This window comes from Poecilia latipinna, unplaced genomic scaffold (assembly GCF_001443285.1).
Source record: "Poecilia latipinna isolate Pla-1442-1.1 unplaced genomic scaffold, P_latipinna-1.0 Scaffold3057, whole genome shotgun sequence".
Lineage (NCBI taxonomy): Eukaryota > Metazoa > Chordata > Actinopteri > Cyprinodontiformes > Poeciliidae > Poecilia > Poecilia latipinna.
Genome location: NW_015115673.1, coordinates 17973 through 39616, shown reverse-complemented (window position 1 = coordinate 39616; position 21644 = coordinate 17973). Strand labels below are relative to the sequence as shown.

Here is a 21644-nt window from a genome sequence, read left to right as displayed (position 1 = left end):
ATAATTATCATTAATAATATTAATGCTAATAATATTAATATTATTATCATTAATATTATTATTATTATATATTTTCAGAAAATCTCAGATTAAATAAAAACTGGTTCTCTGGTCATGAATTAACTCAAACGATAGAGTTTTAGATTTATGCTGATTTATTTGTTTTGAATATGAGAAAAATCTAAATAATGAGAATAAAGTCAGAATATTTGTCATAATATTAGAAGATTAACGTTGCAGTAAAGTTTAATTTTATTTATTTATTTTTTTATTTTTTTTTGGGTTTTCCAAAAAAATCACTTCAATTGGAGTTAAATATAATAAGTTTTAATTGTTTTTCTATTATTGGATAAAAAAATAAATGTGGGTATTTAAAAAAAAAGAAAATTGGGTTCAGTCAGTAAAAACAGGAAACTTCCAGTTTTGTAGGAAGTTTGGAGCGAATTAGATCGAAACTTTAGTTCAGATTAAAAGTCCAGTTTGTTGCCAAAATGGCCAAATTTAAACAAACCTGCAAGATTTGACTTTTGATATTTATCACAAACATTTGATGTGTTTATAAACCGTATTAGGTAATCATCTTCAGCTTTTCTCTCTAACAGATCCAATAATTTAACAGTTACGTTTTGTTGAAGTGGAGCAGCAGAAGAAACGTTCAGTTATGAAGCAAAGACAGAAAACGCTGATAATCATGTTGATAAACCGTTTCTTCCAGGGCGAGCATCACCAAGGACCCGTTTTACGATCTGGTGTCGATGAGGAAGAGGAAGGTGATCACGAATGCTTCGTCATCGGAGTGAAGCGTGTTGAACGAAGCTTCACCAACGTTTCACAGAAACAAGCTGAACTGGAGAGATGAAGAGGAACCGTGAACTCAGAAATGAAGAGTCCAAGTCACTTCTGCAAACTGCAGACAGACGGTTCCTGGAAGGAGGCGTTAGCGTTACTTTCAACTGGCTTCTCTCCTTGTGAAGGAAATGAACTAAAGTTTTCACAAAGAAGCTTAAAAATGAAGCGATGCACAAAAAGCAGCGAAGAACCACAGCTGGAAGCTAAAAGAGAAGAAACGAAACTGAAGCTGAAAAAGAAGCTAAAGGACGAAAACAAAGAAAAGATGCTGAATGTTCACTTTAAAAAAGAAAAGTCACCGAGATGCAAAACATGGATGTTCAATATTTCCACAAAAAACAGAAAAATATCAAAAATAGATACAAAATGATGTAATTTAAATACTAATAATGAATGAATGAAGCTACATTTGGAGTCCAGGGGAAAAAATACACAGAAAAAAACAGCCAGAAAACGTCTGAACACAGAAACCACAATAGAAACAATAAAACATTTTTAAAATGTCAAATACCTCTGGCTGATTATTAATTCAGTCTGGGGAAACGATGTAGCATTTCTTTAAGTCTAACAGATGTAAAATCGCAACATGTTTAATTTATGAACCGTTGAATGTGTAGTTTGTTATATTTGTATGTTTAATATGTAATTTAATGATCACATAATCAAACTTGTAGAATAAAGTTTATTTTTCCTCGAAGCTTGTCGCCTCTTCTCCACCAGATGGCGCCGCAGCACCGCCATGTTGAACTGGACTGAAACGTAAATTTCTGCTGAAATCTGAGTTTTATTTTCTTTTCTAACCGGAGTGAAGACTGAGAGAAATCATGAGACACACAGATCAAGTTTCTGGTTCACCTCCGGTGAGTCGTACTGGTTTTACTGGGAGAAGAAAACTCCAGTAATTAGAAATGAATAACTCAGTTTCTCTGCAGACCCGTCGCTCCACTGATTGTGGGTAGAAGTGGAGACGCTGGTTTCCTCCTGGATCATTTCACTTAGTTCATCTCTCGTTCTTCCCGACGTACTTACAAAAAATACAAATTTTAAAAATCACCTTATTTACGTCTTTAAATTCAGATTAGCTCTATTTTTGTGCAGCTGCCAGTCCTGGACAGATTGATCCATGTTTTGTTTTGTATCAAAACCTTAAAAATGATCCATGAAAAGGAAACTGAAGCTCATGTGATCTGCAGTTTCTAATATTCAGAGATCCTTCGCCTACTTCGTGTCGCCAGTCAGACACAGTGGCTAATGAAACCCACCCTGTTGCCATGGCAACAGCTGACTGGTTGCCATGGAGATTACAGGATTTCTCAAACATCACAGAAACGCTCCAGGTTTGTTTCTGATGAAGAAAAAACATGATGGGAAAATATAAAATATGATTTTACATAAAACTGTCTAATAACTGAGATCATTTGAAAGCAAGTTTTTTTAATTACTTCAGTTATCTTTGATATTAAATTTAGTTTGATTTTCTGAAACAAAAAAATTAGTTTATAACTTTTTATTCTTTTTAAATATGTAACCTGATATGTTTTATATTAAAATAAATGTTTTTATTCATTATTCTCTTCGTTTGGATGGTATTTGTCTGTATTTAAATTGATTTCAATTCGACTGCAGGTGAAACGAGCTTTATGGAAAACTGCAGAAAACTCGTTTTCTTTGTAATATTCTTTGTTTCTTCTGAAATAAATAAATACTGAGGAAAAGTAAAACTCACAGGAGTAAAAAAATCATTTGGAAGTGAAATAAATCTGATTATTTTCAGATTCTTGATGCTCATGTTTTAATTTATTGAAGGACCTGGAGAATGGTTTAGTCAAAGTTTTTGTCTTTTATTTATTTTCTGTAACAAAGTTGTGATCATTTAAAGTCCATCTGCCACAAAGACTCTCATATCGTTCAGTGTGTTCAACACACCGACTGCGTTACCAAGACCACACACACTGATCACCTTTCCAGTCTCCATAGCAACCAGGTGTAGCATAACACCAGGTGAAGTTAAGGCTCCAGAGGAAATGACAGAAAACACTGACCAGTGGAATAATTTAAAATAAACTAGAAAAATGTAAAAGTGTCGACTGAAACTCGACTCGAGCAGGGTTTGGCTCCTGAGGTTTTCGGTTCAGAAACGTTTCGCTGCTGATAAATCGTTTCAGTAAAACGTTTCAGTAAAACGTTTCAGTAAAACATTTCAGTAAATCGTTTCAGTAAAACGTTTCAGTAAAACGCTTCAGTAAAACGTTTCAGTAAAACGCTTCAGTAAAACGTTTCAGTAAATCGTTTCAGTAAAACGTTTCAGTAAATCGGTAAGCGTCGCAGTGGGGCGGTCCATCGCCGCTCCTCCTCTCAGGACTGGATGCAGTTCTTTCTCGGATGCCGCCGGCGGCTTTTCAGTCCTGGAGAAACAAAAAGAGAAACTTTACTTGAAGATAGAATCAGTTTTCTTTTCTTTACTGGTGAAAATGATAAAGCTTCGCTTTCTGTGACCTTTAACCCCTGATGTGCTGCTCAACTCTACAGAAAGTAACATTTAGAGAAAGTAATTTCTAAATATGTTTGTGATTACAGTATATTTAAACTGTTTTACATTTAGGATTTTAGTCCTTTCTATATTATTTTCATATCTTTATTTTTAGAGCTTCATACTGTTGGAGAAATTCAGGAGCAAAATCTAATTTTAACAAAAAACTTTCATGTCTAATGATATAAAACTCGTTAAACAAGTTTTGTTTCTAGTTTTAACAAAGTGAGTTTCATATTTAGTTAAAGTCCCGTTTGCTCCAGACAGACTTAGAGTTAGTTTTCCAACAGCTGAGTAAAACGTACCGTCTTGGTCCGCCGTGCCGATGGTCTGCAGAGAAACGCTCCTCTGGATGTTCTTCTGCGGCTTTTTGGGTTTGAACCTCGGCGGTTTCTCCTGAACCTCAAACGAATCCTCCGGTTCGTTTCCTGCGACGCCGTTGGCCTCTGGCGTAGCCACGGGGGCGGAGCTTGGAGGAGTGGCCACGCCCTCCGGTATAGTCTCTGCTCTGTGATTGGCTGCTCTGTTTTTCAGGAAGTTCCTGAAGGAACTGCGCGGCTTCTTCACGGCGGTCGCCTCGCTCTTCCTCACACCGCCGCGCTCGTCCTTCTCCTCTTCCTCGGTGGTGGCGCTCGGACTCGGTGAGGACACTCGGTCCACCGTGTCCCCGTGTCCCTCCGTGTCCCTCTGGCTGGTGCCACCGAGCAGAGAGTGACCCTGAGTGGACAGGTCCTGCAGCGAGCCCGTCAGGCCCAAGCTGTTCCCGAACACCAGCGAGTATTTGGGGTTGTGGTATTTGTGCGCCGGCACTTTGAAGTCGGCCTGTCTGGAGTCGCCGACGGACACCTGGAAGCGGGACGTGGAGACGGGCGCGGGGCGGAGGTGCTCCACCCGGGGCTTCAGGACGGGAGTGGGCAGCGGCGGCTTGCTGATGTTGAACTCCTTGTGGAGGTCGACCGGTTCCGACACGGCGTACATCTCTCTGAAGTCGCTGTCGAAGAAGTCGACGATCTGACCCGTCATCACCGTAACGGCGCTCCGGTCCAAACGAGACGAACTCCACGTGAAGCTGGAGGTTGAAACCGGGAATGAAACCATAAACCACAAACTTACCAACATTCAGCGCAGCAGCAACAACCAAGACGGTAAAAAACTTACCGCACGATAAATTACTCCAGAAGTTATCACGATAAATGATAATATTATTGATTTGAGACAATTTTCCAGGAATGTAACGGTAATAGAATAATAACAGAAGATCAATAATCTTTAAATTAATGAACATTTAGCACTGGAACTGGAATACATTTTAAATATACAAAATAAAACAAACAAACAAATAAAATCAATTATGAAGTAAGTCCAAAATGTTAGCATGAACAACATTAACATGATTAACATTAGCATGTGGACATTAGCATTAATAACATTAGCATGAGGCGCTAACCTGTAGCAGCCGAACATGACCTTCTCTCCGTCCACCAGCATGTATTTGGAGCAGAGCGAGCCGGGCAGCTTCCCGAAGGACAGGGCCAGCCCCGCGCCTTTCACCATCCGCACACGCAGGTTCTGCGCGCACACACACACACACACACACACACACAATTACACAACGCCCTGGGTCAACACACACACACGTGGACCACGGCTGGGCCGTGGAGCCTCTAGTTTCTGGGATCTGTTCTCAGGAACAAAGACCGTTCCCTGAAAACCGAGTCGAACCGGGCCGCTGTGCCACGACCCGGCCCCACAGCGCAGGAAAAACGCTGCAGGCTGCAGATAAGGCTGGTTTGGTTTCAGATCGGATGTCAGAGGATCAGAGAAACGCTCTTCCTCCTCCAGAGGAAACAAACATCCTCTAAGCTTTTCACCAAAACCAAAAGTCTGGAGGAGAATTCAGCTGGTTGAGGCGACTTAATACAAAAAGTTAAAAATTAAATTAGATCATCAGAGGAAGGTTTAACTGCAGCACAAGAAGAGGAGCCAGTGGTTTGAGTCCTGCTCTGTGTGCGCGGCTTGGCATCTCACCCTCAGGTGCATGGCGTTGATCTGCAGCCGGGAGCTCATGTCCAGGAAGTGGGGAACGCCGCGGGCCTCCAGCACCACATACACCGCCACGCCGCGCCGCGCCGCCGCATCCAGCAGGTCCTGGAGGATCTGCAGGTCCGTTAGGAGATCCATGACAATGGCCAGTACCTGGGGCAAACAGAGAGCGGGGCATTTTTACTGCCCTGCACTCGTTATGAGCCACACACAGCTAGCATCTAACCGCTGAAATATAATAATATACAGCTAGCATGAGCTGACCTCTGAATTAGCACAGCTAGCATGAGCTGACCTCTGAATTAGCACAGCTAGCATTAGCTACCCTCAGAATTAGCACAGCTAGCACGAGCTTCCCGGCCTGGTGACATTTGCCGCATGTCTTCCCCTTCTCTCATAACTCTCTTTCCTGTCAAACTACTTCAAATAAAGGCCACTAGAGCCAAAACCTTTAAAAAAACAAAACAATAACAACAACAAAAACACAGCTAGCATGAGCTAACCGCTGAAATATAGTAATATAGAGCTAGCATGAGAAAAGTTAAAATAAAATAAGAACAGTTAATATAACACTAGAAAAAAATGTTAATAAGAGAAAAAGTCATTATAATACAAAAATAAGTATTACCAGAATAAAGTTGTAATATTAGTGCAATGAAGTAGCAAAATACAGGAAAAATAATAATTAAAAAATGATAAGGAATACTGAACATCTTGTGAAGTTTGACTTTGGTTTTCTAAAAAATAAGAAAAAATGAAACTGTACTAAACACATCAGAATCAAATGACTGTCATCAGCAGAACTCTGAAATGACCAGAACCAGAACCAGACTGAGCTGCTGACATCAGGTCCTTTCCTCCAGGAATTTTATGACTTTCTCTTGATAACTTTGCATCTTTGTTCTTGTAATTAAGAAAACATTTTGTGTTCCAGCCCTAAGTTTCTGTCACAGCGATTACCCTGAAGAACGCTGACTTTGTTTTTTATTTTCATTTTAATCAAATGTTTTGGATTATTTCCCCTGAAAAGCCAAAATAAAACACATTCTCAGTTTCCTGCAGAGGCGGCCATCTAAATAACAATCATCTATGATGTCATCCATGCTAAACATCTGGAGGAGACTGAGGCCCGCAGCATCACAGATCCTCCTCAGCCAATGAATTCTGAATGAAGTCAAAGTTTATCAAAGAATCAGAAACATCAGATTTGAAATTTTGGCATGAAAGTTTTATCCTGATCACAATGAAAATTTTATTTAATCAGAATTAAATACCAGTTAAATATATGGAAACACTTCAGTGTCAAAAATATTCTACTGTAAGAAAGAAAAAAACCTGGGGATTTCTGCAACTGGAAAAAGATTTGGATTCATAACGCAGGATTTAGCAGATCTGTTCAGGTTTCTGCTGACTCAGCAGCTTGGTGGATCTTTATGTGATTCTCCAGCAGACTCCCTGCAGCCAGCGGCCCATTCTGTGGAAAAACCCGTTTCTCTGGAAACAGTCTGGACCAAATCCAGAGTTGGTTATGAAATCATTTCTAAACCGATTTATGCTCACATGTTTCCCATGATGGTTTTTTAATGAAAGTTTTTTCCTCTGTCAGATAAACTGGGTCCAGTTAAAGATTCTCTGATTCTGAGGCTTTCGTTTCGTTTCCTGGTCGCCTGTTCGACCCGATCCGCTCAACAGAAAGGTTTTTATGCAAAGCAGAAACTTAAACGTCACAAACAAAAGCGGATCAGATGACATCTGGCTGCTTTCAGCCAAAGCAGATTCACATTCAGTTATTATAAAAGAAGACGAGACAAAAGGTTCACAATGTTACAGTAAAAACATTCAGAAATGTCAGAGGAAATATTTCTGTGTGAAAATAAGCAGGCTGGAAACAGGAAGTTTGCTGGGAAATCAAACACAGACTGGATGTTCACCGATTCCCTGTTGGGCATGGCGGAGGCCCTGTGATGCTGTGGGCCTGCATCAGTTCAAAAAACAGTTTTCTGCTAAATTATTGAGTAAACAGAAACATGAGCTCAATAACAAAGATATTTATTGTTCTTAATGTTATTCATGTCTGTCTGACCTCCAATAATTTAGTTTTTTAACTCAGTGAAAGGTTTGTTTACAGAAATCTCCTGGTTTAAAACTTCAAACATTTTTACATTTGGTTTTTTTAACTGTCAGAAAATCTAAAAATCTTAATCAGTACAGATGGTCTTACTGCTGATTTTAGAAACATAAAGGTTACATTTGTCCTGATGATGTTTTACCAGTTGCAGTTAAACCTGACTGGAAGACGGTCGGCCATCTTGTCGGCCATCTTGGATGTTCGTCCTGTTTGGGTTTTTATTAGGATTAGTTCTGGTTTCTTTCTGCGCTAACAGAGCGGCTCAGAAGCAGAAACGTAGCGCCTGCAGCTCAGATCCGGTAGATGATCTCTGGTTTTTCGGCTCCCTGCCCTGAAGCTTCATTATCTTATGGAAAATCGGCCAGCTTGGCCGATAGCAGCAGGTAGAAAGTGGATAACCGTTCGGCTTCCCTCTGGCTGCTCAGGCGTTTTCCGTCTCTCCAGGTGAAACTCTGAACCTGAATGACGTTTCCTGCAGCACTCGCCTGACAGACGACTCGCCTTAATGGCCTCCTATAAAATCAACGTGTGCGTGTGTTTCTGCAGGCTCAGAGACGCTGGCGTTTGAAGACTGACAGGTTGATTTACTGAACCTGCAGGGCAGAAACGGCAGCCTCTGATTGGCCGGTTCGTATCAGAGTCAAACTGTCCTTTTAGAGGCGTTTCCAGCTTTTTACTCTGCAGCTCCAGTTTTTGGAGGTTTCCATGGAAACTGCAGGCTAACATGAACACCTGAACTGTCCGAGGGGGGAGGGTAACCATGGCGACCGGAGCTCACCTGAGCTGGCGGATCATGAGATTAATCCGCTGCTTGTCCCGACCTGTTGGTGACTCCAGAAGCCCGGTTAATAACGACTTCATGTTTCTGGAAACTTCAGACTGAAGTGGAAACAGGAACTGAATCCATAACATCCAGGAATTTTCCCGACGGTTTTTATCCATCAGGATGAAGCTGAAATGTTTTCTGGCCTGGAAAATGTTTCCATCTGATTTCTATGAAAGAATCTGAATAATAAACTGCATTATCAATGTGATGTTTTACTATTTTACGCTAATTAAATTATTAAAATACATTTGACATTACAAATAATTTAATGAAAACAAGAAATACAAAAAAACAGGTTTAACTGCTACATATTTATATAAATATTTTCTTTACCTTTAAAAAAGAAACCAAAAGCTGGTGATTAATAGAGACAAACATTTATGTTTATTTATTTATTTGTTCCTGACAAATGAAGGATTTGATTAATAAACGATGAAACATCAGATCGTCTGTCTGACCTGTTATGTCATTAACTGACCCACATTTTATCAACCTGCAGCTTAAACGCAACAATAAACAGTTTGAGTCTCATGTAAACTGAGAAAACATTCAAACGGAGCTGAATCATCACCGTGACGTCACAGAGTCACATGATCTCCAGCCAATCAGAGGAGTCGGTTTTAACGTCACAGACAGAAAAGACTAAAAGTTACAACTTTTTAAAGAAATAACAGAAGTAGATCTAAAGTTAAAATCAGGAATCAGATTAATTATAATGAATATTTGTTGTTTTATGGTTAAATCTCACTATCTCAGTTTTTGTCATTATTGGGAGTTATTATGATAAAATAATGTTTTTATTGCTGGTTTCTATGGAGAAACAAACTGTTTCTAGTTAAGGTTCAGGTTTTAAGTTATTAAATCCTTTTATTGTGATGAACTTCATTATCATAATAGTATTAAATTCCAGTCTTAATAATAAAAACTCTCCAATAGTTTAATGTTGTAGAACATTATATAAAAACATTTTTAATTATAAAAATTTATTTCCTTATTTGCAGAGGTTCAGAAAAAAAAAAGGATTCTGTAGAGAATCAGAGCGGTGGGAATTCAGACAAAAATCTATTTTATTACGAATAATTCTTAGATATTTGTTTAATTAAGAAGCTAAGCTAACGTAATACTGACAAATTAATGTGCAGAATTTTATACAGAAACTTATTTTTGTTTCAATAAAAACTGCTGGGATTTGTTCAGTACGAAACATTTCATCTGTTTGCTGTCAGTCGCATCATTTAAACTGAATATTTGAATCGGTTGAATAGAAAAACTGGTTCTGAATCAAAAACCCTAAAACTCTGAATTGTTTGAGGAAGTTGGAAAGTAATTTTCTGTCTTTCTTATTTGAAATTTGTTTTTATGTATCACCATCTTCCTATAATAATGGATTAAATTGTTTTTAGTTAAAACTTTTCACATTTTAGTCATTATTTTATGAAGGTGATGATATAAACTAACCAGAGTTAGTTACATCTGAGTACTTTTACTGCGCTGCACTTTTTGCTTCTATTTAAAATACGTTGCAGTAGTTTTTCTCTTGGTGAGTGCTGAACCGCCTCTGGTTAATCCAACATTATTTTCTGTAGATTATTTCCCGGCTCTCCGGCCGGTTACCTTCTGGGCGCCTTGGATCAGCCTCCTCACCACCTCCTTGATGTGCGGCCCCGGTTCTTTGGGCGGGTGTGTGTACACGGACACCCGGGTCACCCCCTTGTACACGCCGCTGCAGGCCGGCCAGCCGATGTCCAGCGCCGGAACCTCGGTGTCGGACATCTGCGGCCAGTAGGTGGAGTGGACCCCGGAGTCGGCGCTGGTGGCCTCCTTGGGCTTGTCCGGCTCGCCGGGCTCCTGGTCGCTGTCCGGGTCGTACTCCTGGAAGCTGTCCCGGATGGCCCGGACCTCCCTGGCGCACAGGAAGTCCCGGATGTTGTCCTCCTGCAGGCGCATCTTGAAGGCTCCGTCCCCGTGGCGCAGCAGCTGCTCCAGCGCGGCCCGCTGCTCCTCGCTGTAGTAGAACTCCGGCCGGGACTCCGGGACCTTCTCGTTGACGTGCTGGTTGTCCAGACACAGCAGCTGGGACTCCGCCATGGCCGCGACGCGCTGCCTCTGCAACGGCTGCGCTTACCTGGGCCGACAGGTGAGGAGGGAGCGCAGGTAGGAGCAGGAGGCGGGGCTAGGGGACCGACACGAGGCGCCCCGCGTTCCTGAAGGCTTCCTGCTGGAAAACTTTCAGAATAAAGTCAATAGATTAATAAATACCGATCAGTTTCATTTATAAAGAATCATACTACAAGCAGCTCAAAGTGCTGCTGCATGATGACAAACAAAGAAACGATCCTGATGGTCCCGTAAATTCGGTTCTACTGGAACCAGAACATCTGCTCCACCTCCAGCTGCTGTGGCTCTGAGTCAAACCAACCTGTTCCCCTCCTGGCCTGTGGGGGCGCTGCACCAAGAACCACTGAGGGAAACGACACAAAAACCTCTGAAGACACTGAGAGCAACTTCCTTCTTCACCAGATGGAAACAAGATGGAGGATTTTAGCGGTTGGAGGATTTCTCTTTAGGCTAAACACCAGGAGCCATTTCTGCTGCTAGCGCTAGGCTAGCATGTTAGCTTTGGTTGTATTTACCCAGAATGCCCTGGGCTGTAGTCTACTTCCAGCTTTTGGAGCGGTCTCTGGTCCGCTTGGCGTTCATATATGAAACCGAACCAGAGTTCACTTGAACCGAACCCAGACTGAGGACTGGAGGACCAGAGGTCAGAGGTCAGTCAGCATTCACACCTCACCAATCTGACCAGACTTTGACTAGATAACCAGACTGGAGTTGGGTTGAATTACATCAGAACTTTTTTTAAATGTCTGTTTTGTTTCCACAGATTAAAGTTTCAGACCATAATCTGTTTTAAATCGGTGCAGATTTAAAGTTTTTACAAAGTTATCAGGATTTATTTCTCCTGGATTCTTTATGTAGGATAAATCCAGATCAGTCTGGACCACAGCAGACGGTTTCTGTCTTAAAATAACTGAGGTTGAGTATTTACTGAAATCATTTAAAAACTTCCTTCCATCCATCCATTTCTAACACCTTTGTCCCTCACGGGTCAGGACCTGCTGGTTCCTCTCCAACGTTCCAGGCGAGAGGCGGGGTCACCTGGACGGGTCACCTGGACGGGTCACCTGGACGGGTCACCTGGACGGGTCGCCTGGACGGGTCACCTGGACGGGTCACCTGGACGGGTCACCAGTCTGTCACAGCATTTAAAAACTTGATTCTGAAATTTATTTATAATTTAAAAACTATGAAAACAGAAAGAAGGAAAATACTTTTAGTTCTGATTTGTTCTTTTTCGATACTTTTGTTTGTGTTTTCTCTGGTTGAAGAATTACTTTTTTCAGATAATTACTGTACTCCATTTTTATTGTTATTATTTTGAATTTTATTTTATTTATTTTGGTGGCAGCAGCTGATTAGCATCTTAAAATAAAACCTGACCTTTGACATCAAATCCCAGAAGAGTCGGACAGGAGGCTTCATTATGCTAAAAAGTGGATACAGAGAGAGGAAGTTGAAACCATCATTTCCTTTTCTTTCTAACCAATCAGATTTGAAGTAGAGCAGCAAAAGCAAAGGAGGACGATTAGCAGAACTAGCTAACAACTGATGATGTCACTCATTTTACTGTGGAGTATTGATGTTAAGCTGTTAGCAACCGTCTTCAGTCAGAGACCTCTACAGATTGATTGTAAGACTGACTGCTACTGGAGATCACAGCTTCACTGTCTGCAGTGACTGAAGAGTTAGAATATTTAGTTTCTCTTTTTTAATTGAATTGTTTTGTAATTAAATTCAACAGTCATAGAAACAAACCACAAAAGTGGAATAAGGAAAAAATGTTTTATTAACAGAGAAGCTATAAATGAATCCACTGCAGGTGAAATGAGTCGTTCTTATTTAGAAATCTCTCACAGTGTAAATAATTCAATAAAACTCTGGAAACCTTTTATTTATGAAGAAAACATGAAGTCATGAAGCAGCAAAATGTTTTTCTGTATTTCTTTACTGAAATGTATAAAATGTAAACATGAAGCAGCACAAGAACAAACTGTTCAACCTGTGCAGCTTTTATTTTGAAAACCACCCATTCCTTTTTACCTTATTCAGTTTTTGCTATATTTATGCAGCACAATGAGGCAGAAGACTAATAAATGATAAAACAGAAGTTCAAAAGGAAACATCAGGAGATGAATAATAACAAAGTTTCTCTTCAGTGAATTTTAATGATCAAATGAAACATGAATTTGCAGAAGGAGTTGACTGATCAGGCCAACAAGCATCCATCAATAAATACCTGCAGCCGCGTTATAATACAAACGGTAAGAAACATGGCTTCTGCAGCACTTCCTGTTTAGAAACTTCCTGTAGGCCAGAAGGAAATGTTCAACCTGAAGTAGCCACGCCGGGCGGCGAAGCGCTGCTGCAGCCTGGCCTGCAGGTGGCGCTGCGGCTCCTCATATCGGAGCCGTGTGGTTAGCAGGAAACAAGCCGCTCTGGCCCCGCAGCCGTCCTCTCCACCACGCCTGGTCCGAGCGATCCAAGACCTCGATGATGTCACCGGCACAGAAGCCCAGCTCGTCGTCTTCCTCCGCCGTGAAGTTGTACAGCGCCCTCACCTGGACGCCGCCGGTTCTCTGCAGGAAGGAGGACAGACATTTATTACTCTGCGGCGAGCGGACGGCTGCAGAACCACCGGCTAACCTGAAATCATTTATTCAAATTTGAACTTTATCAGAAACAAACATCGAGTTATGCATCAAATCAGCTCAGTAAAAATAAACAAAAACTAACTTGACGGCCTGAGGTCTCTCTCACACACACACACACACACACACACACACACACACACACACAAATATCTCTGCCTCATTGTTTAAATCGTTTAATAAAAGAGCGGTCTGTGTGAAGTGCTAACAGCTAGCAGCTGACCGAAGGCAGCGGCATGGTCTCGGAGGTGCGGCGCGGCGGGCAGGCGGAGCTGATGGGGCTGCTGCGGCCGGTGTGTCCGATGGTGTGCGCTCGCTCCTCGAAGCCGGGACGTTTGGCCTGAAACAGGAACACAAAGAAACAGATTAATGCCGAGCAGTTTGGATAAACTAAGGCTCCGTGTCGTGTTTAAAGTCTGTAAACTCCAGTTAACGATTAATTAACGTCTTTTCTCAACAATCGATTAATCACGATTGATCTGATGAATCGTTGCAGCCCTAGTTTTGATCAGAGTCTGTCTGAAGAACTTGGTATGAAACTGTTAACCAGATTCAGACAGGATATGAATTCAAAATTAAATCTGAACATATTTTGATATGATTCTTTTATGAAGCCATTTTCTTTTTGCCTTTGATTTCCAGCTGATCCTTTGTTCTGGATGCTGCTGCAGAAATAAACGTTCCCAGCCGAACCCAGTGCTGCAATAAATACTATAATGAACGAAGTGGTTCTGTACCAGCTGGCTGGACGTCTGTTCAGAGGAGCGGCGCGGCGCGGCGGCGACTGCTGCAGCAGAGTTTCGATGCTCAGGCAGACTTCCTCTCTTCACCTGCAGGAAGGAAGCAGAGCGCAGATAAAAACACAACAACCTCGGCTACTCAGACGCTCACAAATAAAAAACTTTCTCAAGCTTCCGGCTCAATCTGGACGAGGAAACTGACGACAGTTACAGCTGCAAATAAAGTTAAACTGTATTTTTCTGAACAACGTTTTGGTGACGTTTTGATGAAATGATGGTTCTGATCCGATCAGCTTAACAGCAATCAGTCAGATTTCAGCAGAAAATGATAAAACCAGTTACTGGTAAAACCTGCAGCAGATTCAGAGAAAAGTTTTCACACCAAGATGGAGAAACGGACTATTAACAAATTTATTCATTTATTGACAAACGTTTATTAAATCTGGTTGGTTTTTTTAATCTGCAGCACAAAAACAACAAATTCACAAAAATGAAATAAGAAGTTTGCAGTTTAAGAACTAAAATGATAAATTATAACATTTTATTTTGTGTTTAAGAAAATAAACAGAATAAACTTAAATTTAAATTTAAGCTGAGAAAAAAGGGACTAAATGTAATTAAAAGTGATTGATGTGAAATCTGTAAAAACCACTTATAAAACATTTATTGCACGTTCTTTGAGTTTCGCTGCACTGAAATAAAACAGGTGATTCTTTGAATTAAAATAAACGAATTACTAATAAAAGGATGAAATTATCATAAGATTACAAGAAACGATAACGTGGTTCCAGGAAGTGCTTATCAGAAACGATTTCCTCATTTCTCAGAACCGTTTCATGCATCCAAAAAAACTAAAAATGTTTCACAGAAAATTATTAATCTGAAAAAGCAACAATTTATAAACTGGGATTGAAAGTAAAAAATGAGACGTTATGTTTCTGTTGATGCATGTTCTCCCTGTGCATGCGTGGGTTTTCTCCGGGTACTCCGGTTTCCTCCCACAGTCCAAAAAACATGACTGTTAGGTTAATTGGTCTGTCTAAATTGCCCCTAGGTGTGTGTGTGTGTGCGCATGGTTGTGTGTCTGTGTTGCCCTGCGACAGACTGGCGACCTGTCCAGGATGTACCCCGCCTCTCGCCCGGAACGTTAGCTGGAGATAGGCACCAGCACCCCTCCCGACCCCACTGAGGGACAAGGGTGTTCAGAAAATGGATGGATGGATGGATGTTTCTGTTGATGGTTTAAACCAGGGCTCCCCAGGGCGGGTCCCTGAGGGCCGGCATGCTCCTGGCCTTATTCTCTCCCTGCTGGTGGAAACAACGTCCTCAGCAGGTCAAGGTTCTGCTCAGGCCTCTAATGATCCATCAGTGGGTCCAGGTGGTTAAACCAGGGAGAGAATAAAACATGCAGGATGCCGGACCGATGGGCTAAACATCCACACAGCGTCACATTAAAATGATTTTTAATCCTTTTAATTGAGCTCATATTTCTGTACTTAAATATTTTATTGCTTTGATGTAATATTATGGTTTTAATATTACATTAAATCTTGCTGTTAACAGAAAATCATCATAATTACTAGAAATAAAGGCATTAAAACTGTCTTTGTAGTAATTAATCTAAATAGTGTCAAATAAATGAACAGTTTGGAAATATTTTAATTTAGAGAAAATTAAAATGAATGAATATTATGTGTTTATTATATGTTGCTGTTTTTTTCCATAAAGTAAAACATTAATTATTCCTGATTATTGATTAATAATATTCACTAAAATGTTTGCGATTTCAACTCAGCGATTTTAGCAGAAACTTATTAAAATCATCAAGAATTTTAACATGAATATATAAAAATAGGAAGTTCCTCTCTGTGAGTCACATCCTAATAATAACTTTATATAATTATTTAACTTCATTTGGTGGCATTAGTATAAAAAGAGGCAATGGAGAGAAACGGCCTGTTAAAGTAAAAGTGTCCAGGTGTGTGTCTACCTGGGAGCCCGGGGGGCTCCTGCCCTCCTGGCAGCCATCTTGGAGGCAGATCTGCCTGGTTTTGGAGATGGACGTGGTTTTATAAAACTCCACCAGCTTGTTGAGAGACGTGAACTTCTCGGACCACAGGAAGTACTGGCCCTTGTTGTCCCGCATCACCTTGAAGTGCTGAACGTCGTTCTCATGTCTGAAGCAGAAAAGTTATCAGAGTTTAGAAAGTTTAGGTCTGAAGCTCAGGATCAGATCAATAAACAACAGTTTCAGTTTTAAACACATCAGTTAAAACTCTCTTTTCATTCAGATCCACGTTTATTATTTTAACAAAAATCTCATTAACTAAACCTTAACGCTGCAAAATACTTTCTCTGGTTTTAGTGCAAATATCCCAGTAAACTTGGAAAAAGACAAAACTAACTTACAGGTACATTTCCAGCAAAATATGGGAGATTATTTACAGTCAATTTTGGTAAAAGTTTATTTTTGTCTGATGTCAAGTTTACTGAGATATTTGCACTAGAAACTAAATAAAAATGTGAATGTTTTCCTATAATCATAATTCAGCATGAAATCGTCTCATTGCTGCAGATTAAACGTGTTTTTGAAATTAGACGTTTTCACCTACAGATCGGAGTTTTGCATCCAGAAACAGTTTTTATTAAAATATTTAACATATAAAATCAGATTGCGTCGGCGAACTGAATCTAGATGCTTTAGATCTTCGTCTGATTGAAAATGTTTTTTTGTTTTGGTGCAGAAACAGGAAGCTGCAGAAGAATCCCAGTTTATTCCTGAGGATCAGCTGCACTGCACCCTGCTGGTCAGCCTGCAGAACTGCAGCTTCAACTAAAAGAAAAGAAAAACGATTCTCAGAAATAAACCACCGCAAGATTCCTGCTCAGATGGAAACGTATAACATGTTATTTTACTCATTTTTAAGTCTGGATGGAAAATATAGGATGGGAAAAAAAATCAAACTTTATCTGCAGTAAATCCATCCAAATGTTTTTACCTTTTCACAAAATCAACATTAAATGCAGAGTTTGGTTGTAACTAGTTACATTTACTTAAGTAACGTTTTTGGACACGTGTTTACTACGCTGTACTTTTTACTTTTACTTGAGTCATTTCATTATGAAGTATCGTTTCTCCACTGTAGTAAAATTTCTGGATTTTCTTCCCACTGAAGGAAAAACAAAAATGTTTTAACCAGAAACTCACCAGACAGACTCACAGCTTCAGTTTCTGTTAAAGTTTTTATTGACACAAACTAATTTGGAAACATTTTATGTTGCCTGATTTTGTTATTTTTTGTTACTTATATAAATTATTTTCATTTTGGTTTTCAAAATACCAACATTTACACTTAATTAGGCCAGAGCAGCTAAGCGCTGCGAGAGCCTATTGAAACCTTGCTGTAAATTATTATTATTATTATTTCATATTTTAATCCATCTGATTATATTATTTTTACATATTAAATGATGGATAATTTGATAAGTTACTTTTCTGGTTAAATGTTTTACTTCTGTTTTATACTTTTAAAAACTCCTGACATTTAAATCTGGACGTTTCAGACATTTTGACATGAAAAAAAATCTCCTTTATTATTCCGTCAGATTAAAATCAGCAGACCTCTGAAGACAAACGTTTTAAAGAGCAGAACCTGAATAACGCTGAGTTGAACTGATTCTGGTTTTATTTGTTGCAGATGAACATAAACGTTTCGCTGCAGCTGCAGTTTCTGTTTATCGTTCCATAAATGGAAACATAAATACTTCTGCTGGTAAGTCTCAACATCTTCTACTAAAATAACATCTTAAATTCGCTTTGGGAGTTGAAACCTCTCCACAGTTTTTACATAATTATTTAAATAGTTTTATTAATGATCATCTCTGCATTCTGGAAATATAAGAACTTTACAGCAGCTGTGAATATTCTCAGGTTTTATTTTTGTCAGAATCTGGATTTTGTCCTTTTTAGTTAAAAATTTAAATCTGTTTAAATGAAAATTTGTTACTTTTCTTTGTTTTGGGGAAATTTGAGCTGGTTATTAGTTTAGTTTCATGTCTGAAGTTTCAAAGTTTTACATGAATTTCTGTCATTTAGAAACTTCAGATCTTCAAAATGTTAATTATCCAAACTTTTCACTCATTATTTTAAATACCAGAATATAAAAACATGTTGTTCATTAAAAACAAGGGCAGGATGTTTTAGGTCATATAATCTGAATATAATAAAAAATAAATCAGATCAGAGAATTTCATCACTCAGATGTTTTCAGCGATAATCCACTTTAATCCAGAGTCTAAAGAGCATTTTTAAATTTTACCAGTAGAAAAACCTTAAAGTTTGGAGGATCAGATGTGATTTAGGAGGCTTATTAAATAAAAACATTTTTCTAATAAAGATGATCAGTTTTAAACTCTGACAGCAGAAGGAGCCGTTTGTCCAAAATATAGGTTAAAAAAATCCAGAAAAAAATAAAAAACTGGATGAAAACTGATCCGAGTTACAGACTGGAGTAAATCAAAAAATTAAAGTTTCAGTGTTTATAAAAATACAGAATCACCTGAGAAATACGAGAATTAAACTAACAATCAGAAAGTTTGATGAAAAACGAAAACTAATACTTAACATCAGGGTGTGAATACTTTGTGTCAGGGTGTGAATACTTTTCGGTTGGCTCCACCTACTTGACGGAGATGGAGAAATCTCCCGGTGAACTCTGACATCCTCGGATCACGAAGTCTCCCACCGTTTTGTGCCTCAGCAGCTCCTCCGCCTGGCTGCGGCTGGCGTCTTCCTTGAACCAGCTGGAAAGCAAAAAGTTTTCAACCCCCAACAGATTCAGGTGGCGACACGGCGGTGGCCTCATGGTGCTGCGGGCCTTACTCTGGAGTCTGCAGGTCGATGTAGTTTTTGGGGATGAATCCTTCCTGTCCGTTCATCTCGGCCTTGCACCAGTCGTCCTCCAGGTTTATGATCTGACCAGAAACAGGTGGGGGATGGTCAGGCAGGCATTGCTCAACAGAAACAGGTGGGGGAGGGTCGCAGGCCTCACCTTCAGGATGTCGTTCTTCCTGAAGCTGAGCTCGTCGTCCGCCGTGGCGGTGAAGTCGTACTTCCCTCTGGCCTCCATGTTTCTGCTCCAAAAGTCGGTCGAAAGTCGGAAAGACGAGGATGAAGATTCTCTGCAGGGAGGAAGAGGAGGAGCAGGAGTTACAGCTCGGCTTCTGGGCAGCAGGACGTTTATCGTGACACGCAGCTCTGGAAATCACTTCATAGGTTAATAAATAAACTTTTAGGAATATAAACGGCTAAAAACAAGAAAATGTAATAAAGTATCTGCAGATCAAAGCAAAAGAAGTTAAAATGCAAACATGAGCAAAACAAAGATTTAGCAAAAACACTGTGCTTTAGTTTCTTAAAAACTAATAATACATGTTTAGAAAGTCTTTTTTTCATTTTTACAAATCATCAAACAAAGACCAGCAATAAGTTCAACCATTTTATTAAAGGATAAAGTGAAAATGTTCCAGAAACAGATGATTGGACTCGAACTGCCGATCATTAAAGTTTCTGTTTGCATGTTTTATGACTTTATGATGGAAGTAAAAGCAAAGAGAAGCAACATAAAACATTAAACCATAACAGAGTCCAGTTATGGTTTTTATGGCTCCAAGCGCCAGAAGATGCAGATAAAACCTGCAGCAGCTTTAAATGAACAGATTATTGATCTGTGATCAGCCTGGAAGAAAAACGAGAAAAACTTTCAAATGATCCAATAAATCAGGAAGTTAATAAAGGATGAATTCATTTATTAACTAAATTATCCCCTAAAGATAATAACTAGTTATGTTTCTCTGTGGAAGAATCACCACATTGAGATTTAACTCCAAACTTTGACTAGGCCACTCTAAAACCCTTCAGTCTTATGTTTTAGCCAATCAGAGGAGAGTTGTAATAACAAGTTAACACTAAATTAAAACAAGCTCAATAATTTACATTCTGATGATTTTAGACTTTTTAGGAATATTTTGCTTACAGAAACATAATAATCCATATTTTTTGCTGTTGGTTTTATTTATTGTTTTTGGTAATAATCTGTTTTATTTATCAAACCGATTTATTAACAATTAAATCTGCTGATGTTGACATTAATGATGATATTTCATTCATCTGTAAAGAAAATGCATTGAAATTAATGAGTTCATAACAAAGTTTTCTGCTTTTTAATGTAAATAAAAATAAATAAAAATAAAAAGCAGAACAATCAGTAATCTGTTTTCAGGAAAAGGTAACAGCGACAGGAATTCAATTCTCGCTTTGTTGAGTTTATGAAAGGAAACAGAAAATATGAAACGCTGTGAAGTTTAAAAAAGGAAAAACATCGTTAAAGATCAAAGTTACGAGAAGAAGAATCAGATTCCTGCTCAGAGAAACAGCTGCTTTGAAATGTTGACAGATATTATGTAAATAATAAATGCAAATATGTAAATATTTTAGTTTATTCAGGAATTATGGTGGTAAAGTAAAATTTCATTTAATTCAATAAAAATAAAAACGTTATTTGTTCCAAAGGAAAATGAAACACTGCTGAACTCAGAGTAGTGATGCTGTGGGCCAGAAGGATCTCCTGTAGCAGTCAGTCTTCCAGCAACTCTAGAAGCTTCTGGCCGAAGACTGCTGCTGTATGACATGCTAACATGCTAACAGGCAGCAGAGACGTCCCGATGACATCATCAGCTGCATCAGCCTCCGGTTAAACTCCTCTGGGGTCAAAGTTCAACAGTTGTTTTAGCCTCAGAGATGCTAATCACTTCCTCCGTCTTGTTGTTGCCATAGTTACGCATCAACCATTTCAAAGTGAGAAAAAATAAGATTAAAATCCTTCCGGCAGCAAAGCTACAGAACCAGAGACAAAGATGATATTTTAAAATATGAAAACTGCTCCAACCTGCCGCCTCCGAGTTAAAGACGAACAACGAAAAAAAACTAAAAACTGAAGCAGAAAAAAAATAAAATCACAAAAAATAAATGAGACAAACCGAAATTCACTGGAACTGCAGAGAAATGCTCAGATGTTTTATTCAGACTCTTTTAGTTTCATCCACAAGAGACAGGAGGAAAAATATTTAATATATGAATAAAGTTTAATTAATGATAATTAATCATGAATAACAGCCTCATTAACAATGAGCCGTTCAGGCGGCAGATCGGATCTGAGGGTTAAGCAGCAGATTTCTGCTGACACAAAATAAGATCAAAGTATTTAGTGACATTACGGCCTCAAAGGTCAAAGGTCAACGTGTTTAACCTGGAGACCAACATGAAGTCGCCTCTAACGGTAAACAGGAAGGAAAACGTTCAAACCAGTTTTTCTCTCCTTTCTGCAAACATGACTCAGCACTTTGGAGTTTGACTTCATCACATCTGAACATCCAGAGGGAGATCAGTGGCCTTTGACTAGGCCACGTGACTGAAGAGCAGAACAGCTGCTGGACTTTGTTTTATTTGGGGAATCAGATTAAATGGAGTTAAAAACATAGAACATGTAAAAACTCAATAAAGGTTTGTGGTGAAAATTATATTAATAATTTCCTAATAATATCCGACTTTCTGTCAGCTGCTCCTTATATGGTCGAGAAAACAGGAAGCGAAAAAGTAAATAAAACAATGAGCTGAATAAAGACGCGGGAGAATATCAGGGGTAAAACCATCAGGGGTAAACAGTCAGGGGTAAAACCATCAGGGGTAAAACCATCAGGGGTA

General features: G+C 39.3%; 3 protein-coding genes across 3 annotated transcripts in view; 1 reads left to right on the top strand and 2 right to left on the bottom strand.

Moving 5' to 3' along the window:
* The window catches only part of LOC106940004 (cytohesin-2-like), a 15854-nt gene extending 14995 nt beyond the window's left edge, over positions 1-859 (top strand). The window contains exon 14 of the mRNA XM_015022606.1: positions 716-859. Within this exon, the coding sequence (XP_014878092.1) occupies positions 716-859 (144 nt within the window). The remainder of the gene's footprint in view (positions 1-715) is intronic.
* A 1810-nt stretch (positions 860-2669) lies between these two features.
* Positions 2670-10593, bottom strand: fam83fa (family with sequence similarity 83 member Fa). The gene is made up of 5 exons (XM_015022607.1): positions 9991-10593; positions 5408-5575; positions 4827-4948; positions 3685-4448; positions 2670-3254 (listed from the first exon to the last, which is right to left on the bottom strand). The coding sequence occupies exons 1-5, from the start codon at positions 10462-10464 to the stop codon at positions 3205-3207; spliced, it is 1578 nt and encodes a 525-aa protein (XP_014878093.1). The 5' UTR covers positions 10465-10593; the 3' UTR covers positions 2670-3204.
* Positions 10594-12257: 1664 nt separating this feature from the next.
* The window catches only part of LOC106940006 (GRB2-related adapter protein 2-like), a 24956-nt gene continuing 15569 nt past the window's right edge, over positions 12258-21644 (bottom strand). Inside the window, exons 2-8 of the mRNA XM_015022608.1 lie at positions 18934-19063; positions 18765-18856; positions 18566-18685; positions 15873-16059; positions 13880-13972; positions 13366-13482; positions 12258-13070 (exon numbers count right to left, since the gene is read on the bottom strand). Of these exons, the coding sequence (XP_014878094.1) occupies positions 12891-13070; positions 13366-13482; positions 13880-13972; positions 15873-16059; positions 18566-18685; positions 18765-18856; positions 18934-19011 (867 nt within the window). The 5' untranslated portion in view covers positions 19012-19063 and the 3' untranslated portion in view covers positions 12258-12890. The remainder of the gene's footprint in view (positions 13071-13365; positions 13483-13879; positions 13973-15872; positions 16060-18565; positions 18686-18764; positions 18857-18933; positions 19064-21644) is intronic.